The 13415-nt window shown below is 40.9% G+C and overlaps 1 protein-coding gene across 5 annotated transcripts in view; it reads left to right on the top strand.

The window, feature by feature from the left end:
* The window catches only part of kalrna (kalirin RhoGEF kinase a), a 119739-nt gene that overhangs the window by 56719 nt on the left and 49605 nt on the right, over nucleotides 1-13415 (top strand). For all 5 annotated transcript variants that reach the window (XM_067515396.1, XM_067515395.1, XM_067515398.1 and 2 more), the window contains 19 exons: nucleotides 1038-1157; nucleotides 2548-2616; nucleotides 2915-3064; nucleotides 3162-3311; nucleotides 3970-4084; nucleotides 4498-4613; nucleotides 4756-4878; nucleotides 4958-5140; nucleotides 5220-5341; nucleotides 6184-6250; nucleotides 6344-6453; nucleotides 6938-7007; nucleotides 7178-7267; nucleotides 7610-7702; nucleotides 7803-7914; nucleotides 8130-8320; nucleotides 8581-8682; nucleotides 8774-8922; nucleotides 9918-10020. In XM_067515396.1, the coding sequence (XP_067371497.1) occupies nucleotides 1038-1157; nucleotides 2548-2616; nucleotides 2915-3064; nucleotides 3162-3311; nucleotides 3970-4084; nucleotides 4498-4613; nucleotides 4756-4878; nucleotides 4958-5140; nucleotides 5220-5341; nucleotides 6184-6250; nucleotides 6344-6453; nucleotides 6938-7007; nucleotides 7178-7267; nucleotides 7610-7702; nucleotides 7803-7914; nucleotides 8130-8320; nucleotides 8581-8682; nucleotides 8774-8922; nucleotides 9918-10020 (2235 nt within the window). The remainder of the gene's footprint in view (nucleotides 1-1037; nucleotides 1158-2547; nucleotides 2617-2914; nucleotides 3065-3161; nucleotides 3312-3969; nucleotides 4085-4497; nucleotides 4614-4755; nucleotides 4879-4957; nucleotides 5141-5219; nucleotides 5342-6183; nucleotides 6251-6343; nucleotides 6454-6937; nucleotides 7008-7177; nucleotides 7268-7609; nucleotides 7703-7802; nucleotides 7915-8129; nucleotides 8321-8580; nucleotides 8683-8773; nucleotides 8923-9917; nucleotides 10021-13415) is intronic.

The following is a 13415-nucleotide window of genomic DNA, read 5'->3' as shown; positions in this document are numbered from 1 at the left end:
AGATTCATTTTGGCTAAATGACAACAACAACACCCAGCACTGCCTCCCTAGTGAAACCATATTTTTTATTGTTTTTTTATTTTTATTTTTGGTGAAGGCGCTAATGCAGATGTGAATATGAACATGCTCTGTTGAGACAGGAAGCCCACTGCTGCTGCAGATGGATACAACTTAATAATTGATGAGGTTGAGCACAATGTGCTAATAACATCCACACGCACAAAACACACTTCAATACCGTTACACCCGCTTTTTTTTGTCTTTCTGACTCCAGTCTATTGTAGATCTGCTTGGCATTTAGCAGGCATTCAAAGACAAACTTGCAGCCACAGTCTAGTGAGGTGCGTTAATTACTTTCAATAATTCTGGGAACTAATGTGCAGCGGGTGTGCAGTGATTCAGGGAATGTAATGTAACTACAGATACAGTGAGGACAATTACTTGTGACTTGGATGTGGGTCATTGCAATCTCTCTCTGAGTAGGTTTTGCATTAGGTTAGAAAGGTAGGTTAGGTAGATTTTTTTTTTTCACTGATTATGGGTTACTAATGCTGATTGGTGCGCTGAAAATTGCCTTTTCAATTTCAAAATACATGTATAACAAAGCTAAGCGTGCAAAAATCAAAGTGTTGTGAGCACTTTCCGAGGCAGCGGAACCAGTTTGTCCTGTTTAGCTGTTCGACAACTAAAACGTTCGTGCTGTTATGTGTCATGGATACAATGCTTTTTTTCCCACTATGCATTGTAATTGTTTTTTTTTCTTTTGTTTTTAAATATTTTGTAAATAATAACCTACATTTGTGACACAAAGTCTTTGTGTCTGTATGATCCATGCTTTATATTGCAAACATTATTTTTTTCACAAACTATTGTGTAAATGTAAACATACTAATTGTGATATTATTGTATAAACATTGACTAATCAGAAGTTATGATAGATTTGTTAGAACATGTTAGATTTTTATTATGTATATTGGTCATTTTGATATATGTATATTATATTTTTTACCACTTACACACTACCTCTCTGTATATAGGTGTTGGGTTGGATTCGTAACGGTGAGTCCATGTTAAATGCCAGCATGGTAAACGCCAGCTCTCTGTCTGAGGCTGAGCAGCTGCAAAGGGAACATGAGCAGTTCCAGATGGCTATTGAGGTACAAGCTCTTTCTCTCTCTCTCTCTCTCTCTCTCTCTCACTCACACACACACCATCTTAATTATTGGTGCTCCAACCAGGCTTACTGTATCTTAGTAATAATTATTTCAGTCTGCATTGGTTTGAATAGTAGCAGATGGGTGCATGCACGCTTGTTTTTCTATAGATGTGAGGACACTCATTGACATAATACCTTCCTCTACTCATTTCAGCCAAACACTTAGCTCCAATTCTTACCCCACACCTAATTCTAAAACCAAGTCTGAACCCTTAAGCAGCGCTTTGAAGTTGTGAGGAACATTCAAAGATGGTGTTGTCCTAAAATTAGTCCACACAACTACATTTACATTCAGTCATTTAGCAGATGCTTTTATCCAAAGCCACTTACAAGTGAGGCAAAAATCTAAGGCAAGGTGAAAACAAAGCAAAGTCCTATGAGAAAAGTTTTTACATTTGATGAGATGTAAGTGCAAGAAAGAAAAAAAAGTTTTTTTCCAATACGTTTAAGTGCATAGGAAGGTCCGGACAAGTTCTGTTTTCAGCAGTTTTTTTTTTCAATATTGGGAGTGAGTTTGCTACAATAACACACACACTAACACACACACACTGTGTCATCTGTGAGTGAACCAAGAATTATTTCATTCTGCATCAATTTTGAAGAGTAACAGATGCGAGCACACAAATGCATGCACACACACACACTACTACTGCATGCACGTGTGTGTGTTCCTGTTTTTGTGTGACTCTGTGCAGTACTTTAAGTGGCTGACTCCACAAGTGTGTGTGCACTAAAAAGGAATGAAAGCATTTTGGTCAGGATGGTACCTCACACACACACACACACACACACACACACACACACACACACACACACACACACACACACACAGTCTTGGCTCAGAACTGGTTTGCTCCAGTAGAATTGTGACTAGTGTGTTTGCGTGTGTGTTTTCTCAAAATGTAAGTCATGCATCCTCCATCAGACTGGTGTAATACTGCCTCAGCTAATAGCTTAAACACACACACTTACACACCATACAATGAAAGCATTGTGTGCTCCAATACTAACAGGCGAAAGATGACATACTGTATTGATAAAACTAATACTTTAATCACATTGAAATTACAACCACCGTTTACTGGAATGGTTTCAAAAGTGGAACATTTTATTCTGTTTACAGTAGATCTGAACATTAATGTGGCACACGTGCCTGAACTAGGCGTGTATATTGTCAAGAGCAGCACGATTACAAACAAAATGGTGATCCCCACTACAAAACTTTGCATTTATACAGTAGTGTTAATACTTATCAACTTTTGAAAGTGGAGTTGAACTAATGAATCAGGGATGTTACTGATTGTTCTCTTCTCCTCCTCCTCTCCCTGCAGTCTCTCTTCCACGCTAACTCTCTCCAGAAGACTCATCAAAGCGCTCTTCAAGTCCAGCAAAAAGCTGAGGTAAATCTATGCTTTTAAAAGCTCTTACATTATTAATTACTGTAGCAAATCGTATAACGATTGCAAGACTTAATCCAAACTAATAAGTTCTAGATGCAATAGCTCTTCTAAACCTGCATATATTTTCGATTTTTCACCAAGACAAATTACTAGAACTGTGAAGGGTTTTTAACTGTACCTGGCAGTTTTCTGATTCTGATTCTCTATGACTACAGTACAGTTCCTGGATCCAGGAGAAGCCGTAGGCTGTTTACCATAACCATCTGTTATCTTCTACCTGCTCTCTCTTTTTTTCCAGATTATGCTACAGGCAGGTCACTATGATCCTGAGGCGATTCGAAGCTGTGCCGAAAAAGTGGCCGTTCACTGGCAGCAGTTGATGCTAAAAATGGAAGACCGCCTGAAGCTCGTCAATGCCTCTGTGGCTTTTTACAAGACGTCTGAACAGGTGCAACTCACACATTCTTCGACTTTGCCTTTTTCTCATTTCTACGGTTGGAGCAGGAATCGTGCTACATTATCACCAACTCTTTGTGCCTGTCCAGGTGTGCAGTGTGTTGGAGAGCCTGGAGCAGGAGTATCGACGCGACGAAGACTGGTGTGGCAGTCACGATAAACTGGGAACTTTGGCCGACAGCGAATATCTTCTACCTCTGATCAGTAAACACTTGGAGCAGAAAGAAGCCTTCCTCAAGGTGATTCATGTCCCATTATCAGTAAACATGCAGCTGGGCTCCTACGCAGATGTACATCCAAAACATAAGAAAACTACTGAAGCAGCAGTTTATTTTTTTAACCTTTATGCAAAACAGAGCAGAAGGAGGTACAGTGCCTTGAAAAAGTATTCATACTCCTGGAACTCTTCCACATTTTGTTATTTTTCAAACACAAATGTAAATGTATTTTATTATGGTTTATGGGATAGATCAACACGAAGTGGGACATAATTGTGAAGTGAAAGGAGAACGATAATGCAACGTGACAAACTGTGGAAAAGTTCATTATGAATATGTAATTTAAGTTCAGTATGAATACTTTTTCAAGGCACTGTAGAGTAAAGAGTAGAACTGTATGGAAACTGTCCTTTGAGGCATTTTCACATGATATGGTGAAAGGGGAATTTCAATTGAGACAAAGGACAATAAACATTATGGAATGTTTAGAAACTTCTGCCATGGAGTCTAACCAGTATTAAAAAGTGAAATCCCTCCAGTGTCTCTGCCCACACTTGAGTTTCATTAGTTTTAATGATACTTTCAAGTGACCTTGCAAGTTGATGGATGCATAATGAGTGAATACTAAATAAAACAAACAAGCAAAAAAATGCTGAACTACCATATTGCTCTTTTTCAGGCGTGCACGCTGGCTCGGAGAAACGCTGAGGTGTTTCTAAAGTACATTCACAGGAACAATGTGAGCATGCCTGGAGCTGCCAGTCACGCCAGAGGGCCTGAACAACAAGTGAAAGGTCAGTGCTGGTGATGAGACTGCAGCACCACTGGAGGAACACCAGAGAGATTGTCGATATGCCTGGAGCTGATAATCATACTAATTAGACCAAATTAAAATTACTATAAATATTATATCAGCTCTTATTCAATATATCTAAATATGGCTGTGCTGGCATCTTTATCGTTAGCCTGTAAATTCCTATGTTTATGTAAAGCAAATTTAAGTTTTAAGCGTAGTTTTTTCTGACATCCCAGATAACATAAACATACACAAATATTTCATATGCCTAAATTATTTGTCCTTTTTCCCCAATGGAAAATGAATTCATCAATGATAACTTCATTCCGATCTCCCCAACTAGAATTGGGGTCAGGGTCTCTCTTACAGAAGTGTGTATTCATTGTAAATTGTGTGTGTTTTTGTGTGCAGCCATTCTGAACGAGCTGCTGCAGAGAGAGAACAGAGTCCTTCACTTCTGGACGTTAAAGAAACGAAGGCTGGATCAGTGTCAGCAGTATGTGGTGTTTGAACGCAGTGCTAAACAGGTCAGTGGGTGTGTGTTGGCTGAAGTTTGGCATTGGTGGAAAGTGCAGCACCAAAGCGACATTTGGTTTATTTTATTGACAGTGGGTTTATAAGGCCAAATACAGTGTAATACAAGGATTGAGGATCAATTTTCTTCTGCAGGCACTCGATTGGATCCAGGAGACAGGTGAAGTTTACCTGGCCACGCATACATCACCTGGCGAAAGCAGTGAGGAAACACAGGAGCTCCTCAATGACTACCGTCACTTCCGACTTAGTGCCAAGGTACTATAGGAAAAAAATGCTTAAGCCGCATGTAGTAAAGCTCCAGGTAAGCAGTAACTTGTCCATGCAATCTCTCCAGCAAACCAAGGAGAAGGTGAAGCTGCTGATCCAGCTGGCAGATAACCTGGTGGAGAAGGGTCACGCCCATGTGTCGGAGCTGAAGCGCTGGGTGAGCACGGTGGACCGCAGGTATCGAGACTTCTCCCTGCGCATGGCCAAATACCAGGACAGCCTCGAGAGGAGCCTGGGGGTCAGCTCGGAGGTGAAAACCAACTTCCTTTTCACACACGTTACACAAGTCTCATCAATTATTGCTCATCTTTTTATACTCCTCTGTTCAGGACAATAAAGACTTGGAGTTGGACATTATGCCTGCTAGCCTGACAGAAGACCCTGAGGTCAAATTGCGCGACCCCAACCATGAAGTCAATGAAGAAAAGAGAAAGTCTGCCAGGAAGAAAGAGTGAGTGGAAGACTAAAGGGAAAAGAGCAGGGGAGTCTGTACAGTCTACTTCTAAGCAGAAAAACACTTCTAATCATGGTCTATTTCATGGAACAGACCTGCAGATGCACCTGGTATGGGACATGTACAAGACCATGTTTTTTTCTTGTAAGCTTGGGATCACCACAGCGAATCATTGGTTCCCATGTTGAGTGGGCACATTTTTATGGGACCTGCGCTGCGATAAACACTGCACAGCTGGGGTTGGGCCTCAAGAGTGAGCAGCTGTGTTGCCATAACTTAAATATTAAATCAAATACGCAGGTATAAATCATTTTGTGGATAAACTGCCCAGTGCTACACTGAGTGCGTACATAACTCCACTTTTTTAAAAAAAAAAAATAGGAAACACAATCATTCTGAAATATCCTGCTTATGTCTCAGTGGTACAACAGCAAACTCTTCCGCTTCACATTCAGGGATCAGGCTCAGACACAGACGATCACTATGTATTATGCTTTGTTGAAATATTCAGTGGCAGCTATTGCTCCAAGTAAAGAGAAAATTAGAGCAATTGCAGCATTTATTAGGTAGTAATGTGGTTGGTCGGGGCTGAACTTGCAGTTGGCATAGATCGTAACGTGGCAGATTTAAAGAATAGGTTCCCGCTGAAGGACAGAGGGAAACATAGGTCTTGAGAAATTTACATTTACAAACAATGTTTACTTATAAAATGTAATTCCAACTGAAAAATGATAAATATTGGAAGAAAGCTACAGTCATGGAGCAGAATTTACTCCATCTGATCCTTCTTTGTGTTGCTTCTCTCGAACTTCTAAAGTCCATATTTTTTCTTGCCTTAGGTTCATAATGGCAGAACTACTTCAGACAGAGAAAACCTATGTGAGAGATCTGCATGAGTGTCTAGAGGTAAGACAGAAGTCTTCTTATCCAGATGTGTTTCTGACACGACGGATGTCTTCCAGTCCTCCTTTTTTGATCTTCTCTCTGCCTGTCTATCAGACCTACCTGTGGGAGATGACCAATGGTGTGGAGGAAATCCCTCCAGCCATCGCAAACAAGGAGCAGATAATCTTTGGCAACATGCAGGAGATCTACGACTTCCACAGCAAGTGAGAGACACAGATTGTTTTTGGGCTGAGTCCAGTGTCTGTGTCTGCCCTGAAGTCCTTCTTCAAACTGGTCTGTTTTTAGACCAATTTTAGATTTGAGCATTTCTGAAAGCAGCTATGGGAGTTGCCTATTAAAAAGCACATGGCACAGCCCTGTTATATTACATACTTCAGATCAAGTTGCCATAAACACTGTCTATGGGAGCTGAAGTGTCTTTGTTTGCCTTCATAGACAGTTCATGAACTCGAGAAGCTTCACTAAGGAACTCCTTAGTTTTTTATCTCCTAGCAGCACCGCTGTCGATCTGTGTTGGCGTTCCTCTACGAAGCATTTACCTGTGCTCACTGACGCTATTTTGATCGTGAAAGAAGTTACAAAAGATGTGATATAACAGTAACCTTTTTAAGATGCATTCATTTCTCTCTCTGGTTTCCTGCTGAAGTTTGAGGAACATTGTGGTCACTGTGTTTTGTGTGTTTCCAGTATTTTCCTGAAGGAGCTGGTGAACTATGAGCAACTACCAGAGGATGTCGGTCACTGCTTTGTCACCTGGGTGAGTGACAGGTCTTCATTCCATATTACTTAGAATGAGAAGCCTTAGATTTCTGACTGTTCTCACTTAATGGGAATTGTGGGATTAGGGGTTGAATTCAGCAAACCATAAAAGGTGAAATTGTCCTAGCTATAGAAATGGAATGTTGACTGTCCTCCTATGTTTTCCAGGCTGATAAGTTCCACATATATGTAGATTACTGTAAGAACAAACCAGACTCAAGTCAGCTCATCCTGGAGCATGCCGGCACCTTCTTTGATGTGAGTTAAGTTCCTAGTCTCAGTTCACTTCATGTCATCCCATAAACGTTACTAAAAAGCCAAACCTATGTCTACCAAGTGTTGCCTCAGTATAAAATACAGCAGTAAGCCAAACAGGTAGGTGCAGGACATTTGTTGATGGATCTTGACAGGAGTCACCTTCAGAATTTAAACTGTGATAATAGTGTAATTTGCCTGTTTAGTCAACAGATGGTGCTCTGTGATTATTGAAAAGCTATAGATCTTCGGCAACAGCACAGACTTTAACTTAATGCCAGTTTTGTTTCTTTTTACTTGTATTAATTATACTAGTGATAATATCGTCCCTGTCTGTATGAACAGGACATTCAGCAAAGACACGGACTGGCTAACTCCATCTCCTCCTACCTCATCAAACCAGTCCAGAGGATCACAAAGTACCAACTACTGCTTAAGGTACAAAAACACTTAAGATTTACATGTTTCTCCTTTTGCACTGTGTTATGCACTCTCATTACATTTAATCGTTTGGATTTCCTTTCTCTTGCCGATGAAGGAGTTACTGTCTTGTTGTGAGGAAGGCAAAGGAGAGATTAAAGATGGTTTGGAAGTGATGCTCAGTGTTCCGAAGAGAGCCAATGATGCCATGCATCTTGCCATGTTAGAAGGTAAGATTATGTCTATACCGCTGTACTGCAGTGGATAATACTACAAATAGGGCTAATATTCTTTGTCTCAACAGTTATTGCTTTTCATGTTGTTAAAATAAAAAGAAAACTTAAAAACTTAATATAAGATTGTTTTATTATCTATTCCATCCAATAACCGACCCCGTGTTTAACTTTCAGTAGCTTCGTTAATATTAACTTTGTCTTCATCTCAGGGTTTGAGGAGAACCTTGAGGTGCAGGGTGAGCTGTTCCTGCAGGACAGTTTTCAGGTTTGGGATCCACGCTCATTGATCAGGAAGGGGCGGGACCGACACCTCTTCTTGTTTGAGTTTTCCCTGGTCTTCAGCAAGGAGATTAAAGACTCAGCTGGCAGAACAAAGTACCAGTACAAGAACAGACTACTGGTGAGAGTGTGTGTGTGTGTGTGTGTGTGTGTGTGTGTGTGTGTGTGTGTGCGTGCGTGTGCTTTCAGGCATCCTTTTAACTGGTCACATGCTCACAGTGATTGTGTGTCAGTCTAAGTTAGATGCTACCTCACAGTTGGACTCTTTTTACCTTGTGTGTATGTCCATGAAAGAATACTTGTGCTACGTGCTTAGATAATTAGCTGTGATTGATTTAGATTCCTAAAAATGTTTTTTCTTTTTTGCCTTCCCTCCTGCAGACTTCAGAGTTGGGGGTGACTGAGCACATTGAAGGGGACCCATGTAAATTTGCTCTGTGGGCAGGAAGAACCCCATCTTCTGATAACAAAACTGTACTAAAGGTAAGTGAACAATCATTCTTAAACTATATTGTTTAAGCTTTCTGAGCAAGTTGCCACAGTATCCAAATTTATACCGCTGTTTCTCCTCTAGTCCTCAAGTATGGAGGCTAAGCAGGAGTGGATTAAAAACATCAGGGAGGTGATCCAGGAGAGGTTGACTCATCTGAAGGGGGCACTCAAGGAGCCTCTTCACGTGCCTAAAGCACCAGCGCTGACCAAACCCAGGAATAACGCTAAAAGGTAAACAAGGACATATACACACAAACTTTACGACTTTGTCGCTAAATTCAGCGAGTATTCATACCCCTATACCTTTTTTTTTTTTTTTAAAGCGACTAGCGTCTTTTTCAGGTGTTGGGGACTTTTGGTGACTGATGTGAAAGCACATGTGGTTCTCACTCTTCTCAACGAGCTGAGGGTGCTGCCGTAGGCCCCTTCCACGTCCCAAAGCACTCACTGCTGGCCCGGTCCTAATGCAGCAGCCCCTCTCACACAGATGTTCACCCCTCCACTGCGTCTAGAGTGCATATGACATTAATCGTCCATGCACAAAGCCACCGCTGATACCATACCAGTAATAAAATAGAAAGAAATTCACACAGACACAAATGTATTTTTGGATGTTTTAATGAAAAATGTTAGTTGTGGACACCAACATTTTATAAAGGTTCAGAAAAACACCTTATCGGTTTGTTATGGTTTAAATAATACATGAGAGTAAATGTTACAGAGCACGAGTAGCTCTCGGCCATTTTTGTTTTGTAAAAGTAGGTCCTAAGGTGGAGACCCCTCCATTAGATAAAGCAAAGGTTCAACTAGGTTTGAGAAAAATATGGAATTGATAGAAGAATCATCTGCAGCCTTGCTTATTTCAATATTTGTGCCAGAGTTTATCTGTACACAGCTGATCAGTAAATCCTATGTACAATACCACCCAGTTACATTTTTCTTTCTTCAGCTATCAATCCTCAAATACCTACGGATCATAAGGAGATTGAGGACTTCATAATTCAAAAAGGACTTCAAAAATGTCATAATTGTACACAGTGCCCGTGTTGGTAGAAACCATCTCGCTGTGGTACAACATCACAGCAGACGCATACCGTTTTTTAGATTTAGACAGTCCGAGCTACGTATCATCAGCGATGTCACACTGGAGTTAAAAACATCTCACATCTTCCAGCGATTTAACCCTAATGCTAAGAAATTGAATGTGCTTATGTGTGTGTATTTAGGGAAGGAGGGGAAGATGGAGACAGCCAGGGTGACGGCAGCAGCCAACCAGATACCATCTCCATTGCTTCCAGGACGTCCCAAAACACTGTAGACAGCGACAAGGTAGGATATTCACAAAACACATCCTAAACACACACACATATGTATATGTGTGTGTGTGTGTGTGTATATATATATATATATACACACACACACACACACACACACACACACAGGAATGGTCAGTTAATTCAGTATCAACATACATCTGCAACATCTGCAGCACAATGCTGCAGATGTTTCACGAGTCTGTGGTAGCCAGCTCCATCTTCTATGCTGTGGTTTGCTGCAGCAGCAATATGAAGGTCGCAGACAGTAGTAATAATAATAATAATAATAATAATTCATTTTATTTACAAAGCGCTTTACGTTTGTTGACCAATCTCAAAGTGCTAAACAGTGACGGACTGGGGGGCTGGTTCAGTTGTGGGGGAGAAGCTGGGCCCTCTGCATGTTGTGGCTGAGAGGTGAATCCCTCCCACCCACTCCACTGCCTGCTGGCTGCTGACTGATTAGAGTCAAGTGCTCCCCAGAACACCACAGGAGATCCTTTCTGCCAGGGGCCATGAAACTGTTTAACTCATCCCTCTTCTGTAAAACGGAGGGGGACTAAATGGTCCAAATGGACAAATAGTATTCTTTTTACTTCATTTATTATTTTTAATTCACTTATGTTTGTTCCTCCAGATGTGTTTCTTTTATTAATCAGTAGTTTGTACTTGTTTATTGTTTTAGCTTGGTGGAAGTTTTTCCTTTCTGTTGTGCTTTTCACGTGGAGAGCAGCTGTAACAAGGCAACACAATTTCCCTATGGGATTGATAAAGTTGTTTGAATGTTGGATAAATCGTTTACAAGAGAGCTATTATTGCATCAAATGGAGAAGGGAGATTGACAGCTGATCAGAGGACCTTGATGAGCTGATCACCTACAGCTGTCTTAGCGCTACAGGGTCTCCCACTCATCTTTAATGGGCAGAAGCAGGGGCTGTGCATGTGCCAGTGGCAGGCAATCTGTTCTGTGACACACATCCAGCTACTTGTAGGTTAAGGCTGTGTGTTGTGGGTTAAGTATTTAGCAATGCCACCATATGAACAGATAAGCAGTCAACGATGAAAAATCTCTTCAGCTTGTGTACAGGCATCTGTGTTGGTGCCTCCTACCAACCAGTCTCTCACATCCAAGTAAGCTCGCTTTTTTTTAATATTGTATTTAAGCATAGGAATAAAAATGTCTCTTAGTTCAAATGTAGAAGCATGCACACATCCACTCTCTCTCATTGCCATTCGTTGCGCCCCAATTAAAAAGCTCCCAGGGTTTTTTTTTCTGCTACTTTGCTTGTATTTAAAAAGTACTTCTTAAAAATCTTGGCACTGCTTTAAAGGAAGTCAAAGGTAACATTTCACTGAATTGAGTAATTAGACGATTTCCAGAGCTCTGCGGGTAATAACTAAACTAAAAATGTCGAGATTCTGAACGGAATATGTGTGTATCACTTACTTTGGTTGGTTGTTCTGATTCAAACAATTTTATTGATTATTTTTATTTGAACCGTTTGGTCTCTATTGATACTGTATTTCCTACTTTCTCACTGCTACTCCCACCCACCCACACATATGTCAGTCATGGCCTCCTGCTGTAGGGTTACACAGTGTGGCCTTTTCACTGTGCAACCCCTCGCCTACGCACTTACCCTGCATCTAAATGTCAGCCACACTAAGCAGCAGTGCAGCTTGTTTGGGTGTGTGTGTGTCTCCTAACTTGTTTTTCATTCTTCCACCGACTTCCTATTATTTTGACGCTTTGTTTTTACCCTCTTTCAGTTTATCCTTGTTTAAGTGTTTGTGGTGTGTGTTGACTGATTTAAAAAAAAAAAAGTTACACGATATTTACACGAATCCACTGTTTTGCATGTGTATGCATTTCATACCACATGTCTGTGTTTGTCTCCCCACCTCCTCCTGCTCAGTGAGAACCTCATAATGAATTTTTCCAGCCCTTTTTTTTGAGTGTGGGTGTGTTGTTTCTCTCATCCAGTTTATTGTCTCTAGGATTTAGAAGACTCCAGCTTGCTATTTTTGGATTCCCCTCTGCTGTTTTCCTGAAAACATCATACGAAAAGAAACGCAGTTCCTACACTTTGTTTTGAAAAGTTTCCCATTTCATATGCTGAGACAGCAAGAGCGCAGATTTAACTGTGAGCAATGCTGTGTGGGCATTAATTGGATGTGGTCCTTGGCAAAGAGTTTTTCGGTTTTAAATTAGTCTGTACGATGAGGTTGGGGGCTCATGTGACAACCTAAAGGGAACTATACAGGACAGTGCTGTAATTTGTAATAAGGGGAATGTAACGGGATGCTTTCCTCACGTTTCAGCCCCCTTGGTGTCTGATACAAATCTTTACCTGAATGGGTGTATCTTTAAATTTAAGTAAAAATGTTTAGTGTCTCGCTTTGGTGTAGACTGATCTAGCTTTATTTTTTGTTCAGCAGCGTAGTAAATGCGTAGCAGTGCTTGTTGTGAGGAGTTCCTCCGTCTTGTCGCATTCCCTTGGCTCTTCCAGCCCTCTAGGCGTGTTTTACCGTACCGTTTGCCAAACCCTTGTGTATTTTGGAATAAAGACAGGTCAACTTTATAGTGTTTATTGAATCGGTGATTTGAACATGTTTGTTCAGCCCTGTAGCCACTTTTAATGTGCAGTCTTGAGTTTGGTATCTCTGTTAATGGAAAAATCACTGTAAAACACAACGTGAGAGGCAGATTCCAAGTGTGTCAGGCTCAGGAGACAGGAGAACACAAGCCGGAGGTGTTTTCAAGGCATTTTAATCAGTGCTTTCGGTCACAGTTTGGCTGGAAGAAATGACCAGTTTCCTCTAGTAGATAAAAAAAATATGTTTTGGCTGTAATGAAGCCGTAGGAGAGAAGTTGTTCTCTGCCTAAAAGTTAGAATCCAGATTCCAATAGCACATGGCCTGATTCAGATGTTTAAGTTGCTTTTCTCCCTCCTTAGCTCCAACCTTTTTTCTTATTTGTTCCTTTTTTCTTCTCTGCCTCCCATTTATAAACCGCCTGCTGGATTTTCTCTTTCTACCCTCTGCAATCTCTCACTAATTACCCTTAAGCTCATGAGTAGTTGCTGCTTTTGCAACCTATCTTATTTCACTTTTTTAATCTTCACACATCCCTCTCTGTCGTGCTTTTTCTGTCTGCCTGTCTCTCTCCCCCACTCTTCTCCTTATACTATAATAACAGTATAACAATTCTGTATTGGCACAGTCAGATGTTCCACTGGCTGTCCCGGTGTGTGTGTGTGTGTGTGTGTGTGTGCGGTGTGTGCAGACAGGGTGGGAAGCTACTGTTTCTGGTGGTTTTTGGAGAAGATTTATGTGACTCTTTTTTTTTCTGAGCTTTCCTGTTTGCCTTTTGCTTTACCTCTGTTTTGGCTGCTCGCTTTTGACATC

The sequence above is a fragment of the Channa argus genome, chromosome 9 (genome assembly GCF_033026475.1).
Source record: "Channa argus isolate prfri chromosome 9, Channa argus male v1.0, whole genome shotgun sequence".
In the NCBI taxonomy this organism is placed as follows: Eukaryota; Metazoa; Chordata; class Actinopteri; order Anabantiformes; family Channidae; genus Channa; species Channa argus.
The sequence above is the reverse complement of the archived record's forward strand: the minus strand, read 5'-3'. Positions and strand labels throughout refer to the sequence as shown.